At 45.5% G+C, this 19,690-nt stretch overlaps 1 protein-coding gene across 2 annotated transcripts in view; it reads right to left on the minus strand.

The window, feature by feature from the left end:
- The window catches only part of Trio (trio Rho guanine nucleotide exchange factor), a 313,085-nt gene that overhangs the window by 41,890 nt on the left and 251,505 nt on the right, over positions 1 to 19,690 (minus strand). For both annotated transcript variants that reach the window (XM_036206893.1, XM_036206894.1), the window contains exon 35: positions 278 to 570. In XM_036206893.1, coding sequence (XP_036062786.1) covers positions 278 to 570 — 293 coding nt within the window. The remainder of the gene's footprint in view (positions 1 to 277; positions 571 to 19,690) is intronic.

Here is a 19,690-nt window from a genome sequence, read left to right on the forward strand (position 1 = left end):
GGTGACACAGGAATAGTGTGGATAGTCCCATATAGTGAATAAAAGCAGTTCACTGGCATTTCTAACAATGTCTTTCAACCTGTCTGTGTACTAACAGTCTGCAAACCAGAAACCTAAATGGGGCAATCCCACACTGATGCTTCCGACAAACCAAATCTATTCTTCCTAAGACAGCAATTCCTCTTAGCTTGAAAGAAAGAAAACATTGGAAGGGCTCTAGCCTTTGGACTCCAACGTCATAAATGACAACAGTCATAAGTCTGTCGCACAGACCCACCTCTTCGATGGTCTCATCCTGTGGGGTGGCAGCGCTGTCGTCAGAATCCTTCTGTGAGCCAGCGTCCGCACTCTTCCGGACCTCCCGGCTCTTCTTGTGCTTGTGGGCCAGCTTCTTGGCGTGCCCGTCGGCCTTGCCGCTGCTGAGCCGTCGCACAGGGCTTGTGAGCCATTTGCGCAAGGTGTTGCCAGGCCGCTTGGGACCTGGAGAGCTCTGTGCTCCGATCACGTGGGGCTGGAGGGAGGCCACAGAGGCTGGTGGACTGGCGTCATTACTGGAGACGGAGAGTGAGTCTGACGGGATGAGAGGAGAAAAGAAGGCATTCACTGAATATGACAACGTGCCCCAGCACTGGGTCAAGTCTGTGCCACATAAGTCACCATGCTTATTCCCCAGCTCGACAGAATCCCAGGGGAGCTGCTGGGAACGTAGACGTGGCTTTACCTCCATGTAGGAAGAAAGAGGAGAGGGCTGACACCGCTCTCTTCTAGGATGATTATCAAGATGGATTTCTGTATCGCGTTACAGATTTCTGCTATGGACAATCTTTCCCAAGATGCACCACCAGTTTCCAAAAGTAACTCATGTCACCAAGCCCAGTGTGGCCGGTCCACAGACCCAATCATGTTAATTTGTTTTTGTCTTTGAGATGGAGTCTCATGTAGATCAGGCTGGCCTCAGCCTGCTAGATAAGCTGAGGATGACCTTGCGTTCCTGACTCTCTCCCTCTCCCTCCCAAGTGGCAGGATCACAAAACTATGTGCTACCACAACTCAAATGCTTAGACTTAAAATGTCATAATGGAGGCTGCAGAGATGGCTCAGCAGTTGAGAGCACCAGATGCTCTTCTAGAGGACTGGAGTTTGGCTCCCAGCACTCACATGGCAGCTCACAACCAACTCCATTCCCAAGGGATCTGACATCCTCCTCTGGCCTCCACAAGTACCAGGAATAACCATGGGGCACAGAAATATAAGCAGGCAAAACACTCACACAATATATTAAAATAAACTCATTAACTACTTAAATTATAAGACACTGGAAGATATAATTTAAAATTATTTCTAACCATTTGCTAGATTAATAAAATTAGGAAATAATTTAGAGAAAAAATTTAAAGCATTAGTTACATAAATTATCATGAATTAGTCAAAGAAATATTTACTTTGACAGTAATATATTTGGCAGATATATATTTAGTTTGACAGACATTACCAGTAAATATCGATCTGTCTGTCTATTTTCCTTCCGTCCATTTGTCCCACCCACCAAATGAAAAAGGTTAGACTCTATGACACTAGTACCCCTCTGTAAAGGCTGTCATCCAGGACCAACTTGATGCACCAAAGAGCATGGCTATGGGGAGCCTGGCAGGCCAGCGGCCACTTGCTCATAGATAATACAGACAAAGAAATACAAATTGCTTTGTTGGCAACTTAACATTGTTATCTCATACACTTGAGTGAATATTAGCAATCACGCCAAAGACAATACATTTTTTAAATCTAAGGGGTACAGAAAGCCTTTTCAGTTAACCAAAATGCTCTACAGAAACGGTGTCTATGACAAGCTTCTCACTGGATTTCAAAACTAAACAGTTAAGTCAGGGCTGACCAACTTTCAAGAGGGCAATAACTAAAGAATCCAGAGTTAGGTAGAATGTCTCTGTAAACTTGAAAGCCAGCAACCAGGAAGTGAGTGTCCACTTTCCAAGTACCTGATATGAGGGCTCCATCAAAATGACACAGAATTGAATGATTTCTTTTAGGAGACGTAATAATAAAGATGACCATTGGCCACGTGTTTATTTTCTTAGACCCTTTGAAATCTTAAAAACGTATGACAATTAATCTTTGAAAGTACTCTTTTCCACACATACCTGTATAGGCTCTTTGCCTTACGGCACAAGAGACCACTGTGTGCAGGAGATAATAAACCCAGAGGCCTGTGGCTACATGTAGCACTACCAGCAACTCCCATGAGGGCTGGAGACACACTTGAGACAGCTGATGCTCATCTAATTGCTAACTCAGTGTTTCTTTGCCCAAGACACATGCTAGAGGAGGATATGACCATGCGTCATTCATGTTAAAAATCTTCACTTTTCTTCCAGAGGCAAACTGGTTCAAAACTAATCAATGCTTGCTAAGAAGTAACTCTTTTGTCCGTGCATGTGTCCACTACTTTATTTATTTATTTATTTATTTATTTATTTATTTATTTATTTATTTATTTTAAAGACAGGGTTTCTCTGTGTAACAGCCCTGGCTATCCTGAGACTCAGTAAACCAGGCTGGCCTTGAACTCACAGAGATCTGCCTGTCTCTGCCTCTCAATTTGCTGGGATAAAAGACTTGCGCCACCACTACCCACATTTATTTTGTTTTTAGTGAGAGTTATTGTGCTGTGCTCATACCGGGCCATTGTCAGGCACAACCCAGAAGAGTCAGGAGAAGATGAAAGCTCCAGGTCAACCTCCTTCCCTGGCATCCAGGAGCACAGACGCCAGCATCCTTAGCTCAGACCTCTTGGTACAGTGACCATATAAAGGACAGAGAGGTGGAGGGTTTGGTAACCCATATTTTTTTTTCCCTGACAAAGTCTTGCTTATGGTTCAGACTGGCCTCAGCCTCTCATGTGTACTGGCATTACAAGTACACGCCACTATGCCTGATTCAATGAAATGTCTTTAAAGTTTCTAAAAGCGTGTGGCACGGTGATTGTAAAGGGACAGCCTTTCTTCTGAGCTCGGCTGCACCAGTCACTAGGCGACTAGACTTTACTTCACTGGGGAGAACAACATCACCAGTGCTAGCAGCCGTTACGGATTTAGAAGGAAGCCGTGCTGAACTTTTCATTTTAACTTCGAAAAGTGTTTTCGTTTCAGAAGTCTGAGGATGTAGAGGGAAAATATTCCCATCTATCTTTACGGTTAGCAGATGACCTATTGTAGTTAATGTAAATCTGGTAAGTCACTCAGAATCTGGGTTATTAGCAATGGGAAAAATAAACAGATAAATAATTCTTCCTTCCAGTTCATAAGCATGAAGTTAAATTCCTCATGCTTTTGATTTTTTGCAACAACACACTGTTATATATGTGTATGTTTTAAGCTGCCAAAATTCTCTGCCTGAGTCTGTAGATCTTAACAGCCCACATACCTGCTCTGTGCTAGTGTGCGACACAATGCACAGATCAGAAGTTTAAAAAGAATGATCTGAACTCAGCAGGATCAGTAACAGAACGTGGTATAGCATCTACTACTGTCCTACTTACCTCAGGAACTGGTTTTGTCCGGAAGCCAACCACACTGGCATACATTTCCGATGCTATCACAGGCCCTGCTGCATCCCTCTAGTGGATGTGTGGCCTCCAGTGTCCCTGGGCAGAGATTGGGCAACAGCTCCACACCCAGCACAGAGCTCACAGTGCAGCCCCTTTGGAAAGACCCACTTATTGTCGGCACGCACGTGTCTTTCTCGGAAGGCTCTGGTGGCCACTACAGCCAGTGGACTGCCGGGAGCCAACCAAACCTGGACCCTGAGTGCCTGCTGCCCGAGAGCAGCACAGCAGCCACTGTGAAGCCCACATGTTCCTTTCCTGGGTACCCTGACCTGACTGTGCAGGATCTGTGTGGACTGCCAGGCTCAGAAAGAGAGTCCTCAGGAGGAGAGTACCTGGATGGACAACCAGTCCACCAAGACAAACACTGTGGGCAGGAGCCTAACTGCAGCCCACAGGCTGCTCGGTACACCCTGGGGCTTAGTTAGTATTTATGGAGTAAAGAAGATTAGGTGAGCAAATGAACTGGATACAGGCTAGCCTTGTGTTTGTTTGCTCACCCCAAGGACACTGATTGATAACGTAAGCCTCCCACTGTGGACAGTGATCGAGTGTGGCACATTGTAGTCAGTTCTGTGATAAATACAGGTGGTCTCTCCCTTTGGTGAAGCACACACAGTTGTGGATTTTCACTTATACGGACACCAGATCAAGCAGACACCTCTCTCTTGTGGTCCCTGTCTCTCCCTCTGATGTCACAAACGGCTTTTTCTTAGGACAGAGTCCAGGCTTGGCACATGTGAACAGCACTGACCAAGGCAAACACTGCACAGGGCAGAGAGACAGCTCAGGGCGAAGACAGCCCCGCAGCTCTGACAGACGCGTCTCCTTGGCATTTTCACATCCTCCCCCTGCTCTCAGCTCTGCTCATCACCCCAATGCTACCTTTCCTAGACTGTGGGAAAGCTGTTAGTGCCTGCGTGGTTTGGAGGTAGGCTTTCCTCTTTCAACTGAAAAGAATCCTGTTCCTCCAGGCACAGAAGGAAGACCTAAGATGGGCGTCACAGAACGACTGTGTCTGGGCTAGGTCCTCTTGGAGGTGATCCAGGCAGACCTGTGGACCCAGGTTTCCACACCTTACAGGGTAGTGATGGGACTTGAAGAACAATCGGAGTGAAATGAGGCAGCTTTATAAACCGTAGTAACCTGCAGCATCGGGACTCCCTGTGCTACAGAAATGAGTACATTGTGTTTATACAAACAGCAAGTGCCCTGACAATACCCAGAACTCATGGGCACTATGAGTTAACGGCAAGCCCAGCACAGTGTCTAGGAAATACTAAAAACGCATGGCTGAAACGACCTAGATCATGACTTCATTCTACTTCTATTTAGAAAGAAATCTGTCCCTTATTAAAAAGGATAAACTTCAGGATAAAGGGATTCCAGCAAGCTTAAAAATCCATGCAGGTGTGCACACAGGAAAGATACCATTATCTGCTGGGGCCCATTTGAGGGGGGAATTCTCAGGTGTGGTGCATCTTTGCTGAGGTTGAGGTCACACAATGGTTATAGTGGATTCCTTTTAAAATAGAAACAGGACCAAAAAAAAGGCAAACAGGAAAGATTTTCACATGTGCACACAGGGCCAGACCCAAGGCGAGGAGAAATCTTTCTACTCTCAGTCTGTAAATCTGGACATCTGTGATTAATAAAAGTACTTAAAAATTAAGAAAAAAAAGTTGCACACATGGGGTGGGGGGAGGATCATATCCTGCTAGCTGCAGACCAAGGAAGCTGGAGGGTTTTTTGTTTGTTTGCTTTTTCTAGCTTTCTCCCTACTTTCACAGAGGGAGAAAGTCTCAGAGAGTCTGTTATTGTACTGCAGCAACGCTTGGATTGCTGAGGAGTTTTAGCAAACTTTTAGAATTAAATACTGCATACTCTGAGCTTGAAAATGCCTCACCCAAATCAACATTTCGTTGGTTTCAAATGTCTCCATAGGGGAGGGATGGACAGCTGAGTGCAGGCAGTGGACCTGGGGACTGGGGCCTGGCTGGCACATGCAGGGGTCCTGCACCTCTTTGCTGAGGGGGCTGCTTGCAGACAACGGGAAGCAGGCTGTGAGGCTGGTCTGTCAACTGCAGGGCGTAAGTATCTTTAAAGCCCACGGCCTTCTTCTGCGTCAGTCTCTTGAGGTGTAAAATGGCTATGATTTTCCTTCTGCTGGGTGGGGACATTATAAAAAAGGCTATTTTAAATATAGCCTAACAGATAGTGGGCAATATTCACGTTTTTGCATAGAAAAAATAAAGAAACTTCAAACATCAAGGATGCAGGGATGCAGGGAAATGGAGCAAGATGATCTACTTCAAGGCTTGCAGTGGGAAGGGCAGCTGGGACTGCATGGGCCTTGTCCCCTCGATCCTGCTGTTCAGGCTTCCCTCACCCACATCCCATCAACCAAGCACACACAGGACAACTGCTGACAGACAGCTGAGACATGGATGAGAAGGCATGGCCGCCACAAGATACATGTATTCAACACTGGGAGACTTTCCAGTAAACATCCATCTCACATTTCAAATTCTCTTGCAGTATCCCCAAATGAGAGAGAGAGAGAGAGACAGACAGAGAGAGAGAGAGAGAGAGAGAGAGAGAGAGAGAGAGAGAGAGAGGAGTGAGCCAGCTCTCACATTCCTAGGCTGACACTGTATCACTGAATGAAAGCTGCAGTTCCTGGTTAATGGTCATTATTCTATTTTGGTGTCCACTGTGGGTGTGCTGAAGAACATGCGCCAGATGAACTATGCCACGGCGTCTTTAATCTTTAGTCAGGATAAGCATAACTCAAAGAGAAATTTCTAAAACAAAGGACTCATTTCCAGTTCATGTAGGCAAGTTTACAATGGGAGGCATCATTACTATTTAAGAAAGACAACCGTGGGGCTGCGCTTCTAAAGCCTGAGACCAGCTGGACAGGCTTTAACGTTCTGTACCAAACTTATCAAGAGTTGAATGCAGAAGAGCTTTTGTTCAGAAAGCCATACTAGGGAGCCAGCACTAGACACACTGAACCAGAGAGGCACACTATTCAGTAAGCAAAGAACAAACAGGCTGCTAGCTTGAGAGGGACTGAACTGGCTAGAACATTCCATGGCATCTCTACATTCTTCAAATGCGATTTAAAGTCTCTGTTTTTAGAATCAAGGTATCATTTTTTTTTTCTTATCTGAAAAGAGAGAGATGCTATACAGTGCCCCAGAGATTCTCAGGACAACATAAAATGTAAGCCATCTGTATGCTACTCCTCCGGATGCATCATTCAGGGACCATGTCTTGTCTTATATGACGATTACAATGGTCTGAAGTCCACAAATGCTGGAGACGATGGTGGGAAATTCATCTGGGGAGTCAGCTGAGGGGCTCAGGAAGAGACACTGGCCTGCTTTGTGACATGGTCCAGCACTGGCGGCTAAGGACAGATGCATTTTCACAGTCATTTTCCAAGTCAGCATCCAGCTTCTGATTGTGAGCGAGATCTGAAATCTTTACTTGCCTGGCTTCTGTTTCCTATTCCAGTTTCCCTGCTCTGACACAGGTTCAGTCTCTTCTGTCCAGCGGCCCCACTGAGTCCTAATTTGTCCCCTGGCACTGAGGCTCCATCAGTGTGGGAGTGATGACCGGCCACTGGGTGCCAGACTCTATGCCTTTCCTGCACACTGCCAGGCTGTGACTGTCACACTGAGGCAGAAGCCATGGAGAAGCACCGAGTCTGGAGGAGGGTGATGAATTAAAACGTGGAAAAAGAACACAAAGTTCACTTTACACACTTTATAGTGTGGGGCCGAGAGGGTCCTTGGTGCAAAAAATGCAAACTTGGTGTCTGCACCAAATAGGAAGTGAGTACAGAAGACACAAGGGAAAAAAGATAAATTTCCTTGTCTTTAAAAAAATAAATAAAAACCCAGATTGCACTAGAGGCCCCAGCACAGCATTGCCCCGGATCATGCTGTAATGAGGAACACATGTCTCTGCAGCCTGAGAAAACGCACATCAACGACCAACAGACGCAGCTCTCCAGCGGCACCCTCCCACACACTCAATGGGGAGCGCTTACCGCAGTGCCCCCTCCCCAACTCTCACGACCCCAGAATCCCAAAACACAAAACAGTCATGGGCGTCAATTAAACCCAACCCAGGAGAAACTGCTACGGCCTGTTCTTTATGAAGGCCGAGAGCCAGAACCATGCATAGGTACTTGAGCATGTCCACACACAGGCATGGGAACACATAAAGCATTCAAGCAGATATGCACCTGGTTTGTGCTCTAGTCTCAGTTTTACCAGGTCATGCAGGGTGTGGCCCCCATAATACCCAAGCCAAGCAGGGTGATCTGTAGGACTGGTCCTAAGTTTTCTTCCTCACACACTTGAATATTACATGAACATCAGGAAGCACGCTTCTCGGATTTATCCTGTAAGAGGGAGGCTAGATGTCAGAATTTCTAGTCTGGAAGCCATTTCATTTCAAAGGTCCTTTTATATGTCATCACTAAAGTCTCAGATAAAGAGACACAAAGAACAAACAGCACAATCCTTTAGTTGGCTAGTCAGACACACAGGATCTCATTCACGTCTTAAACGTCACTGAAACAGACATTTGAAAATACACCAGAGGTGAGGCAATGCAGAGGCATCGTGGAAGGATAGGTTAAGCTGGCCTGGGTGTCAGGGACTCTATCCAATCAAGGGATGGTGGAGCCAGACTCTCCAAGTACGAGGATCTGCAGCAGGTGAATGGCTGATGGCCAGGCTGTCTGCTTCCAGGTAAAGGGAGCATTATAAATCAGGAAGAGGGTAACCATGGCAACAAGAGAACAAGATGAACATAGGAACAACCAGCTCCTCCCTGGCACTTTCTGGGCTCCTTGTGTACACCCCACTTAGGAGAGGTAGAGAGAGGAGATGACACCTTCTTCCTAAAGGCCTCTCGAGAGGTCGTGCCCACCTTTCCTGTTTCCATCCAGCAGCGGCATAGGAGGGCCAGGCACCTTGTGAAAGAGCGCCAGGTTATGAAAGATGGCTTTTCCCCACTCCCTTCCTCTGCTGACCCACCGTCAAGTTAGAGTTCACTTCTAAAGGCAATCTTTCTCTGCTCTGGATGAATACTGACTTGGAGGAACTTTCCGGTCCTCGTTTCTGGAGTCTAGAATGACCAGGCTTTTCATGTGCACCAGGCCCAGGTACTTTGGGAGGAGATGAGCAGCAGGATTTTCTGCAGACAAACATCTGAGCTGCCAGAGAGGAGAAAAGGTCCCTGCGGACCTACTTTGCCAATGGTGAATGGTAGGGTCTTAAGATTCAAGGTCAAAAGCAGAAGGTTTCAGATAGCAGTGTTACACACACACACACACACACACACATTTCTTAAAATAAAAACAAATAAAAACCGAGACCAGAAAGACATGTATGAACCCCACAAACGAGCAGCTTTCTGTCACTCTCCTGCCCAGCCCCAGTCTTCCTTCCTTCATGACGTGAGCAGGGCTGGAAGGACAACGTCTCTGCAGGAGCCCTCATGGATGCTCTCTGGTCAGCACGCAGCCTGGCGATGTCCACACTGAGCTGTGTAGGACACTGCTCCTGGGAACATGAGTAGGAGAGGGACCTATAGTGTCCTTGGGAGGTTGGAGACAGCTCTCACTGAGGCTCCAGGCTGGAGGAGACCTCACCTTCACCCAGGAATCACCACGGAAGGCAGAGGGACACCCTACAGAATGAGGATGTCATCTGATCTATGCACTCCAAAGCAAGGGCCATTCTGAGTGCTCTGTGCTGCATCTGTTGGGTTGAGATCCTCTGTGGCACCCCAAACTCAAACTGTGTCCCTTAAAGAAGAGTTACGAAAACCAAACAAAAACCCAGGGGCCAGAGGGATAAGGAGGCTCTCTATTTTATGAAGTAACAGTGCCTCAATTCTTCATTTCTGTTTGTGGAGTCATTTCCAGAGCACTGCAGTGTTTACTGTTGCCTGAACAGACACACAGCTCATCATTTACAGGAACACACAGTTAATTTGGGGGATAACAGGCAGTCACATGGCGCCCACACACCATTCTGCTTTCATAGCCTCTAACACTGTTAGGAATCCTGGATACTTAACTCATGGTCACAATGGTCTCTGAAACTCAACACAAAGTGATAGGTACAGAAATATCTAATCTTATCTACAGAAAGTCTACATCTGGAACACTTTCCACAAAGAACATTTATACTTTTGATTACTGTCTTCTTACATGTTAAAAAATGAAGTCACTTGGCTTGTCTTGTTAAAGAGGAAATCTACAATTTGGGTGGAAGGTAGATGCTTTTAAAAACTAAAACCTGTCTTCATGTGAGGCAGGGGACACATAAAGACCTTGCAATACAACACGGTTTAAAAGAACATTCTACAGTTAAACTATGTGGTTTAGTTGAAATGGTGATAAGACTATATGCATTGTTCATATATAAATTTATTATTATTCTTTTAAAATTAAAACCAGATCCAGAATGTCAGAGAGAAGTGTTTCACTGCCTCAAAAATGTCTGAATTGCATTAGCATACACATAATTGAGCCAGCTATGAACCGTGCAAACTTATAAAAGTTGTCATGGAGCCCATACCAATATGCTCATTTTTATACAGCATTACGGGGCAGTGGGGAGGCCCTGGAATGTTCTGCAGTGAGTCTGCCAAGTGTTATCGCACTCCACATCCTCCACGGGGTGGGTTAACTCTGGCTGCCGTCTCAAGGGATGGAATATTAGCTTAGAAGAGTTATGGCTGTGTAGAGGGAGGAAACACATCACTCTCTCCCAAACCACAAAGCAAATATCCAGCACAGATTCTGGAGTTCCTGGTTTAGTTCAAAAACAAAGAAACAAAAGAGTCCTAACCCATTAGGAATTCCTTCCAGATTGTATTTTAGTAACACTAACAAAAGCAAATGGTGCTGCAGCTGAAGCTTGGAGCATGTGACCAAACAGGCATACAACTGATGTCCACAGATGCCTGTGGACATACAGATGCCTGTGGACATGCACATACCAGAGTCCACCCCTAACTAACTGTCCATCACACCTTGCTTCCCACCTCCCTATCATTTAGTGGCTTTTAAAGTATTGTTCCCCTCTTTTTGGGGTGATCACACACTAAAACAACACAAACCAAAGAGTGAGAAGAAGGCTGGGGTGCCTGTCTTTGGAGGAAGCTGACAGTTCTGTCTGTCCCCCTCAGGAAGAGGCCGGCAGCTTTCTAAGGGTCGACTCTTGTTAACGGAGTCCTGCTCTAAGAACTCTTCGCTCTGTGTTAGCCAAGCCACTGACTGGTAACTGTGAGGAGGATGGAGAGTGAGGGGCCTGGAGTCAGTCCAGGAAGAAACAAAGCAGGCCTGGAGACAAGGGATGAAAAGAGCTACCGCCTCTGCGAGGAACACCAATTAAAGCAGGCTCCTGTCCTTGGCTTTAATCAGCATCCCTGTGATAAAGCGGTGCTGCCACCTCCAGGGAGCAAGCAACCACAGGAAGCAATCAAACAGCTTCTGCGTGGGGCCGGGCGGAACAGGGCTGGGGCAGGGGCAGGCTGTGTGCTGCTTTCCTTTTTAGCTGAAGAGAGACAAAGGGAAAACACTCAATTTTCAGTTCCTATGTTACCAGAGCACGGCACATTCCCTCTCGCCATGACAGAGTCTGAGATTCAACTTCTTTCTGTGCCGCTGGGCCCCACCAGCTGAGAGAGAAGAGAAAGAAAGGGAGGCTGCCTTAGAAGCCTGACCGACCCCTGGCTCTTCTCCTTCTAGATGACAGTCATGAGTTTATTTTCACCACAGGATTGAGAGTTAACTGTAAGAGCTAATACAGAAGCATTTTCATTTGTGCTTCTGAGGAAAAAAAAGGATGGTCAAATATTAAAGAGTCAACAAGAGAGACATTGGTTTGCACACAGAAAGATGAGGGGAGACACATCCAGATATTCTCAGTGGTGGCCCATGGGGACTCTTCCCTGCTGCTCCCACGCTTGTGAGTTTTCTGGTTGTTACAGTTAAGGATCCTGATCTGGTCCCTCAGATTTTCATGGTCTTAGGAGAGAACTGCAAAAAAAATGAAGCAGAGCATCTGGTCTGCGGCTGCCCAGTTCCCACCCCCATTCCTGCAGGCGGGAAGAGGAAATCGAGGCTCCCTGGACAAATTCCAAGGCTCATTACTCCAACCTCCCTGTGTTTATGGACTTGCTCACTCACCCCAGAGGCCAACTCGGAGCACCTGGAGGAAATTCTTCAGAATGAAAAGCCATAAATCTGTGTTTTCCATGAAGCCTAGCTGCTGCAACATACTTAGAAAGATAGACCAGCAAAGATAGAGACTGCAGCTCACCAGCAAGATGCCTGCCCCATCTAGCAAAGTCAAGTCCAGACCAGAAGTCATTTTTGCCTGACAGCTGGACTTCTGCATGGCTAAGGCTACTTGCAAGGAAGGGAGCGCCATTGTTATTACTAGTATCTACTTGTATCTCAAAATTCCACATTCACTATAAAATCAGCTGTAACATGAGCCAAAATTTCACATTTTTCCCTGGATTATTATCCATGTAGTAGGCAAAACCTTTCCTATAAAAGTGAGAACAGAATTATTTTATAAATGAACTTTGCTTTAAAAAAATACAATAACGGTAGGGGATTTAGCTCAGTGGTAGAGTGCTTGCCTAGCAAGAGCAAGGCCCGGGGTTTGGTCCTCAGCTCAAAAAAAAAAAAAAAAAAAAAAAAAACAATAAACAAATGTGAATGAGGATTCTGAAGCATACAATAACCAACAGTGCAGGTAAGGTATGGGGGTGAGGGTGCAATGACGTCACTGCAGACGGGTGCACTCAAACACTTATCCAAAGTCACTTGGGTGGAGCAAGTAGGGTGGAATACTGGTTCTGGTCTCTGCAGTACTGTACTATTCCCTGGTGTCCCTGGGCAATACATACACCATACTGTCAACTTTGAATGACTTAACGGGATTTTCTTTTTTTTAAGGTTTTTTAAGACAGGATTTCTCTGTGTACTACTGGCTGTTCTGGAACTTGTTCTGTAGACCAAGCTGGCCTTGAACTCACAGAGATCCACCTGCATCTGCCTTCCCAAGTGCTGGGATTAAAGGCTTGCGCCACCACCGCTGCCCACTGAGTTAGTGGTATTCAAGTAGGGGTGAGGTGGAGATAGAATTTAGACTGCCCCATGGTTTATGTGAAACAGCCAGTCTTCACAGTCAAAACAATCGTCTGAGGAGGCTATTATCTTTGTTTATTCACACTGAGGGGAACGGTCTATGTGCTTCTATCCTCCAGGAATGGTTAGGAAAGACTTGGACCGAATTCAGAATTCCAAAGCACACAGTGCTTTGCATGTGAGTCTGTTCACTGTTATGGAGGGTTCTTCCAGAGTCTAATGCAGGAGATATGCACAGTGCTGGACTGGATCCTGCATGAGTGTGGCTACTTCAGAATGAACTACTCAGCAGCTTCACCATCTCATTATACAACTAGTGCTCTCATTGGAGTGACCTAAAAGACAATTTACGGGTATTTATTTGTTTGTTTGTTTGTTTATTTATTTATTTGAGACAGTGCCTAGCAAAACCCCAGCACAAAGGAGGAGAAGTGCGAACTAAGTCTCACTCCTAGCCAAGAAGCTATTCACAACTGATGGCTACAGGTACAATCAGTTTTCTTCAATGGCGTGATACTGGGCATATCAATCACACATGTATGGATTTTTATTATGTTTTATTTGTGAGAGAAAGAACATGAAACTGGGCAGATAGGGAGGTCTGAGAGAAGCCAGAGGGGGGAGAGAAATATGACCAAAATGTACTGTATGAAATTCTCAAAGATAAAAAAAAAAAGGCAGTATAAAAGCTACATAGCCCAGGCTGGCCTGGAACTCAAGCTCCCTGGTCTCAGCCTCTTGAATGCTGGGATTCCAGGTGTGTGCCAACACCATACTGACAGTCCTGAACTTTACCTTCTCTTTTTTCATTCCCTAACAATTGTTTAAATCTTCTGCTTAAGGCTACCTAAGGTACCATACTGCAACATCAACAAGCGAACTAAGCTTCCAGGCAGAAACTCCAAGCAGAACAGCCTCCCTTGCAGCACCACTGCACTCACTGTACTGGAAGCAGATGCAGGCCTTTTCCCAGAGGTCAATGCCCAGATCACTTACAAGTGCACACAATGGCCTGCGACCACTCGGGAAATCTTGACAAGCATAAAGAAGCCTGCTTTGGAATTTATTTCCTGGCTATGAGTCAGAACCTTCTTTTTCTGCTCAAGTCTGATGGACATATAACCTCCCATAATCAATGTAGAAATAGAATCAGTGAATATTTAAAATATGACTCTGATACTATGTTGGGGAAGGGCCTTGAATTACTGTAAAATTTTGGAATGATGAGCAGCCAGCCGTCTTCCCGAGAGTGGTGGAAGGGATCCACTGCACTTTCATTTCCCTTTATCCACCCTTTAGTGCGAAACAGCATTTTCTCTTCTTTCTAAATGTGAGTCAACATTAAAAAAAAATCTGTGGTGCCAACTTTAAGAATCTCTTAAGACTTTCTTAATAAATTTAAGAATTATCAGAACAAAATAGGTATAGGAAATACCATAGCATAATCATCCTCCATTATGAACAAGTCTAATAATATCCTATAGTAAGAAATCCTAAAGGAGGAAATACTTCTAGGACTCAAAGGTCATCTACAGAAAAGAAGGTGCCATGTCTCAAGAGCCATTAAATGCCTGGGGTGCTCAATGACTCCCAGGAGGGATGCTCTATCTGTAGTCTTGCTTTTCGGTGAAAGATGATAAAGTTCATGCAGATGAGGTAATCTGCTCATGCGCCAGAGCTCCCTAGTGGTCCAGACTTTGCATCAGACTTTGACATTACCAATTGTTTTTTCTGCATCAGTTATTTTTAATCAAGTGAGCTCATGCCTCATCTACTTTCATCTTCCCATCGCAGGAATGCCTACTGGCCAGCATCCCTAACTGGGTAGATCCAGGTCATGAACCTTCACATAGTGAGGCCATCACCTCTCAAGAAAAAACCACCCTGAGACAGTGTAATTAACACAAACATGATAAAAACCATCATCACCACCTGCCAGTGACTGAAAATACTGATAGCTTTGCAAATGAAACCTATGAAGAAATATCATAGAAAACCATGTTTACAGAAGTAAATTGAACACTCGCAGGGTTGATATTTACTTCCTTAAGGGTCTATAAATCAAACACAAATCTGTTGTTTTCTTCTGACCTCCCAAGGACACCCAGAGGTAAGCAGTACCACTTCCCCGCAAGTGCTAAATGCCTATTCAGTGCCCCCTTTACCCATAATATGCCTCCTTTACTGGGGACCCTTCACCTCAACTAATCCTTATTCAGTCAAGTTAACAGTGAATGAGAAGTGCCCAGAGAATCTCAGCAGCTCCCTCTGGCTCACATCATGCTGCCCACTTTGAAGTGTGTATGTGGACAGAGGCTAGAAGCAAGTATGAGCAGATACTGAAAGAGAACCGGGCCAGGATTAGAGTTCTGGCAGAGGCAGGTGGTAGCTCCTGAGAAATCTGTGTGGTGCATGTGGTGCCAGATGCCAGAGGTGATGGACAGAAAGCTGGCCATCCCTGGGATGTAGAAGGGGAGTGCCAGAGGCGCAGATCTAATTCTTCTCTCTCTTGCACTTTCTGTATCCTTTATCCTCCTCAAACTGGAGCGTCTCCCAAGAGACATTTGTAGGGGTCCCATTTCCTTTATTTCTCTATCTGACGGACAAAGCCAGATCCTAGCACCCACACTCCCTTAATTCAGACTGTAGAGGCTGGAGAGTCCATCTCTCCCATCTAACTTTGTTTTACATGCTGCAGTTCTTAAGAGAAACACAGAATGTAGACACTGTTATTCTTTCAACTAGTCTGAAAACTCCCAGAATACATTAAAGCAGAGACAGCTAAAGTCACGAGAAGGCACGCAGGAACACAAATCACATTAGCCTGTTCATATGCCATTTCAGAGAAAAGAGCATCCGCTGCAGTGCCCAGGCTTTAGAGATGCCCCACAGCACCAATGCCTGAGCACAGCCCTGGTCTCGGTTCCTGGCAACATTTCCAGGGTCCCCCACAAGCCATTCCCACCCAGCCCTTTACAAGGCAGCAAGCATCAGTACATGAACCATTTCTGTTTCCAAACCCACATCAAGAGCCGAAGCAGCTGGCGGGAAGGAAGCAAGGGGAGAAAGAAGTGCAGAATGAGCATCAGGAGAAGCCGTGTACCTAGGTCGAGGATCCAGTATTTGCAGGTGCTTGTCTGTCTGCCGCTGCAGTAGGCTGAGCCGACAGAAGAAAGCGGGTCCAACGTGTCAACTGGCTTAATTCCGTTTGGCATGGTGAGTGGGGGTCTAAGGGTCCAGAACCCCCGACCCTACCTCTCCTCACACGATAGCCAGAGCACTCACTCGGCAGTGGAGATGGAGGCTCTGCAGCTCTGAGAGCGGCAGCCCATGGCCTGGGCTGAGTGTAGCTCTCCTCTGTTCTCTGCTGGCTTCTGAGCACTGCCTAGCAGTTGGGGCTCACATGTGGGAATAGCCAGGCACAGACTGCATTCTACCACACTGACTCTAATTGGAGCTCAAGGAAATTCTTGAGGCACCCTGGGAACCAGATGTCTCTCTTCTCCTGCACTGTCCAGCCCTGGATTTCCTTACTCGGTGAGATGTAAAGTGACAGATGTCCTCCCAGCCCCGGGCTGTCTGGACAGTTTCACTGACTTGGGCTTTGTGTACATCTGGAGGGAGGTCCTCTCGAAGACCTCTAACACACAGGGCCTCCTGATGAGACTTGATAAAAAGAGACGTAATGCGGTCTGAGAGCCAACTGGTTACATCACTGGGCAGTGCTGCACTCCACACTGCAGGAAGCAGCCAGACAAGAGAAAATAAATACCCTTATATGTGATGTGTAAAGGCGTGTTTATGAAAGCACATCTTAGGCTCTCATTTCTGTCTCCTGAGGAAACTAGACATTTTCCCTAGCCTGTACAGCTGCCACTGACAGTCCCCATGTGTCCTTGCCCCTGTCTCTCACGCACAACGGTTCAAAGGGGACTATCCCCTTCGAATCATATTGGACCTTGCTCCCCATGTCAAGTGTGGGCCCTCCAGGCTATGAGGGCCCGCTCTGGCTTTGGAAACACCTAGAATATTCTCTACGTTCACGTCTGGTATGCAGGACTTATTAGTGTTGTTTTGTCTTCCTAAGACTTTGCTGCATTTGTTGCAAAATAAACTTATAAAAATTCTTCAAGAAAAAAAACATGGGAACAGCACAGACTTCTGTAAAAAATTACATGACACATCCACAGTTTGCAAAGAAAATGGTTTCAGAGGCCAATGTCTGAACACAAGCTGCCACAAAATGGGGCCTTTTGTGTGTTTTTCACATTTTAGTTTTATGGCTAGGATCTGGCATTTATAGCCTCACAATGAGCCTCATATTCTTACAGAGCAAAAGCAAGGCATCAGGCTTGTTCTCCCCATAACGGTCCTGTGTGTGATGGATCCAGATGGGATGCTTATTGCAGAACCCAGGGAGAGGTGTAACCCACACAGAGCACTTTTTATACAAGGAAAGGAAACTTTATTACCAAATAAATAACCCTGTTTGTTGGTAAAATAAGCACTAAAAATCGCATTCTACAGAAATCAAGTTATTTGATATTCTAAAGTTTCACCCATCAACTTTATTACATGGTTTACCTTTTCGCTGTCTAAAAATATCGACTGCCAAAGACAGGCTATTAATTAAAAACTAGAGAACGAGCTGTCAGGGCAATGAACGACCTCATGTGCAATGCAAGTTCTCTGTGAAGGAAGAAGGGGCTGAGGCTTAAAAGTGAGGAGAGTAATTTTGGCTGCAGATGTATGGGAAATTTCCCCAGAGTCCAATCTCTCCAAATCTCTAGCTCACATATGCCAGGAAGTTACAGTACAGCAGGAGAAAGGGTACCAGGGCCAGGGAGCTTCTCCTCCACTTTCCTGCTGTCCATGGGAGCTTGGGCCGGACTGCTCCATGTGTACATGGGCCCTTTACCCAGTTAAGTGAGCATAAGGTGTACCTGGCAGAGGTTCCATTGCCCTGGAATCCACTGTATGGTGAAGTGGGCCAGCAGAAATGTGGAGGTCAGCAAACAGAAGGCATGGAGAACTAAGTGAGGGTTAAGTTCTAACCAACAGCCCAAACACCTACAACAATACCTGAACTCTTATTTCTTCCTGTTTCAGGGTCATGGAGGGAGCACCATACCTCTGCTGTGATAACTGGAATATATAGGACTCGGGCTGGTTAGCAGGGAGAGAGAGGGAGAGGGATAGAAAGAAGAAGAGGGGCAGAGAGAACATGTATGCAGACTGGGTGACTTGAGAGACCAGAATTAAGTTTCAGAGGTGGCAATGCAGGGTGAACAGAAAGGAAACTGGAGGACATTAAGATATAGTGTTGAGTCTGTTCTCACTCTGTGACTGTGTATATTCAGGAGCCTGTCGCAGTGGGCCATTTTCCAGCCACAGAGTAAGGACAATGGGTTGGATTTTGGATGACCTGGGCTACCAAAGGGTTGGGATGCAGAATCACTTTAGAACAGATGGAAGGGGGTCTGGAAAGAAATAAAGCTAACTGAGTTGTTTTAGTCTTATTTTTTTGCAGAAATAAGTGAGCTGGGTTAGACAAAGATTTCAGGCACTGGGCAGAGAACAGGTATGTAGAAATAAAAAGGGAAGTTTCAAAGGAAGAAAAATGTTTTGGGGTATTTTTCATATTTTTGACATTTTAATTTTATGGCTAGGCATATAATTTAGTATGTCACAAAGAAAACAGAAGATCAGTCTAAGATAGAGTTATAATGACATAATGTTTGTTCATGAGTTCCAAATGCAAGGCATGCTGGGAAGACACAAATGATGGATATAAATACAAAGGGTCCCTGACTTAGAACATTATGTAAGTTGGGACTTGGGGACTGAATTTACGATGGTCTGAAAACACACGTGGTAACATTTGTGCTTTTCCTTACAGCTCAGCATTCAGTGGATTATATAAGACATAAAACAGCCACATGATTAGGCTAACTGCAGACCAATGGAAGCGTTCCGAGCATGTTTAAGGCAGGCTGTGGTAAATGAGATGTTAGGTATAGTAAATGCACTTTCAACTTGCAGTGAGTTTACTGGGACATGACAGTCATACATTTACTAGTTATTGGGTCATAAATGTCATAATATGAGTAGCATATTTCAGAAAATCGAGTTTCAACTCTTGGAATCATGATTATATTTCACATATACCCCATATAAATATTTATGAACTACAAGGACTGAGAAAGTTATAGGCTAACCTGTGTCCCTCTAAATTTACACACTGGAATCTTAACCTCTAGTTCCCTTGAATAGGACTGTGTTTTTAGACAGAGTTAAAAAAGGCAATTGAGCTAAGATGGAGTCCTGAGGATCTGCACATGATGGCTCATGCCTATAATCCTGCCCTTGGGAAGCTGAGATAGAAAGACTGCCATGAAGTCAAGGCCAGTCTGGACTACATAGTGAATTTCAGGATGGCCTGAGCTACTATAGGTAAGACCCTAGCTTAATAAACAGACAAACAAGAACAAACAGGAGTCATTAGGGTGAGCTTGAAGCCAATGGACTGGCTTTTATATAAAAAGGAGATTAGGAGCGAGTGACAGGGTCAAGTCCACGTGCTCACTAACTAACCACAGGTGATGGCCAGTGATAGGCCTAGGAAGACACTAACCCTGCGGGTACCTCTATCCCTAAGTTTTAGCCTCCAGAAATACATTTTTGTGACAAAATACACTTCTGTAATTTACATACATCAGCTGGAGTGTGGTACTTCGTCACAGTTCTAGCAAACTACCAAGGAAGTGAGGTGTGTGGGCCCATGTGCTCAGAGTAGAGCCGAGACGTGATATGTGAACCAGCACACGGAAGCAGAAGGGGAAGGATGGAACTGAGCAAACCAGCTCTGTAAACAC

The sequence above is a fragment of the Onychomys torridus genome, chromosome 15 (genome assembly GCF_903995425.1).
Source record: "Onychomys torridus chromosome 15, mOncTor1.1, whole genome shotgun sequence".
Taxonomy (NCBI): domain Eukaryota; kingdom Metazoa; phylum Chordata; class Mammalia; order Rodentia; family Cricetidae; genus Onychomys; species Onychomys torridus.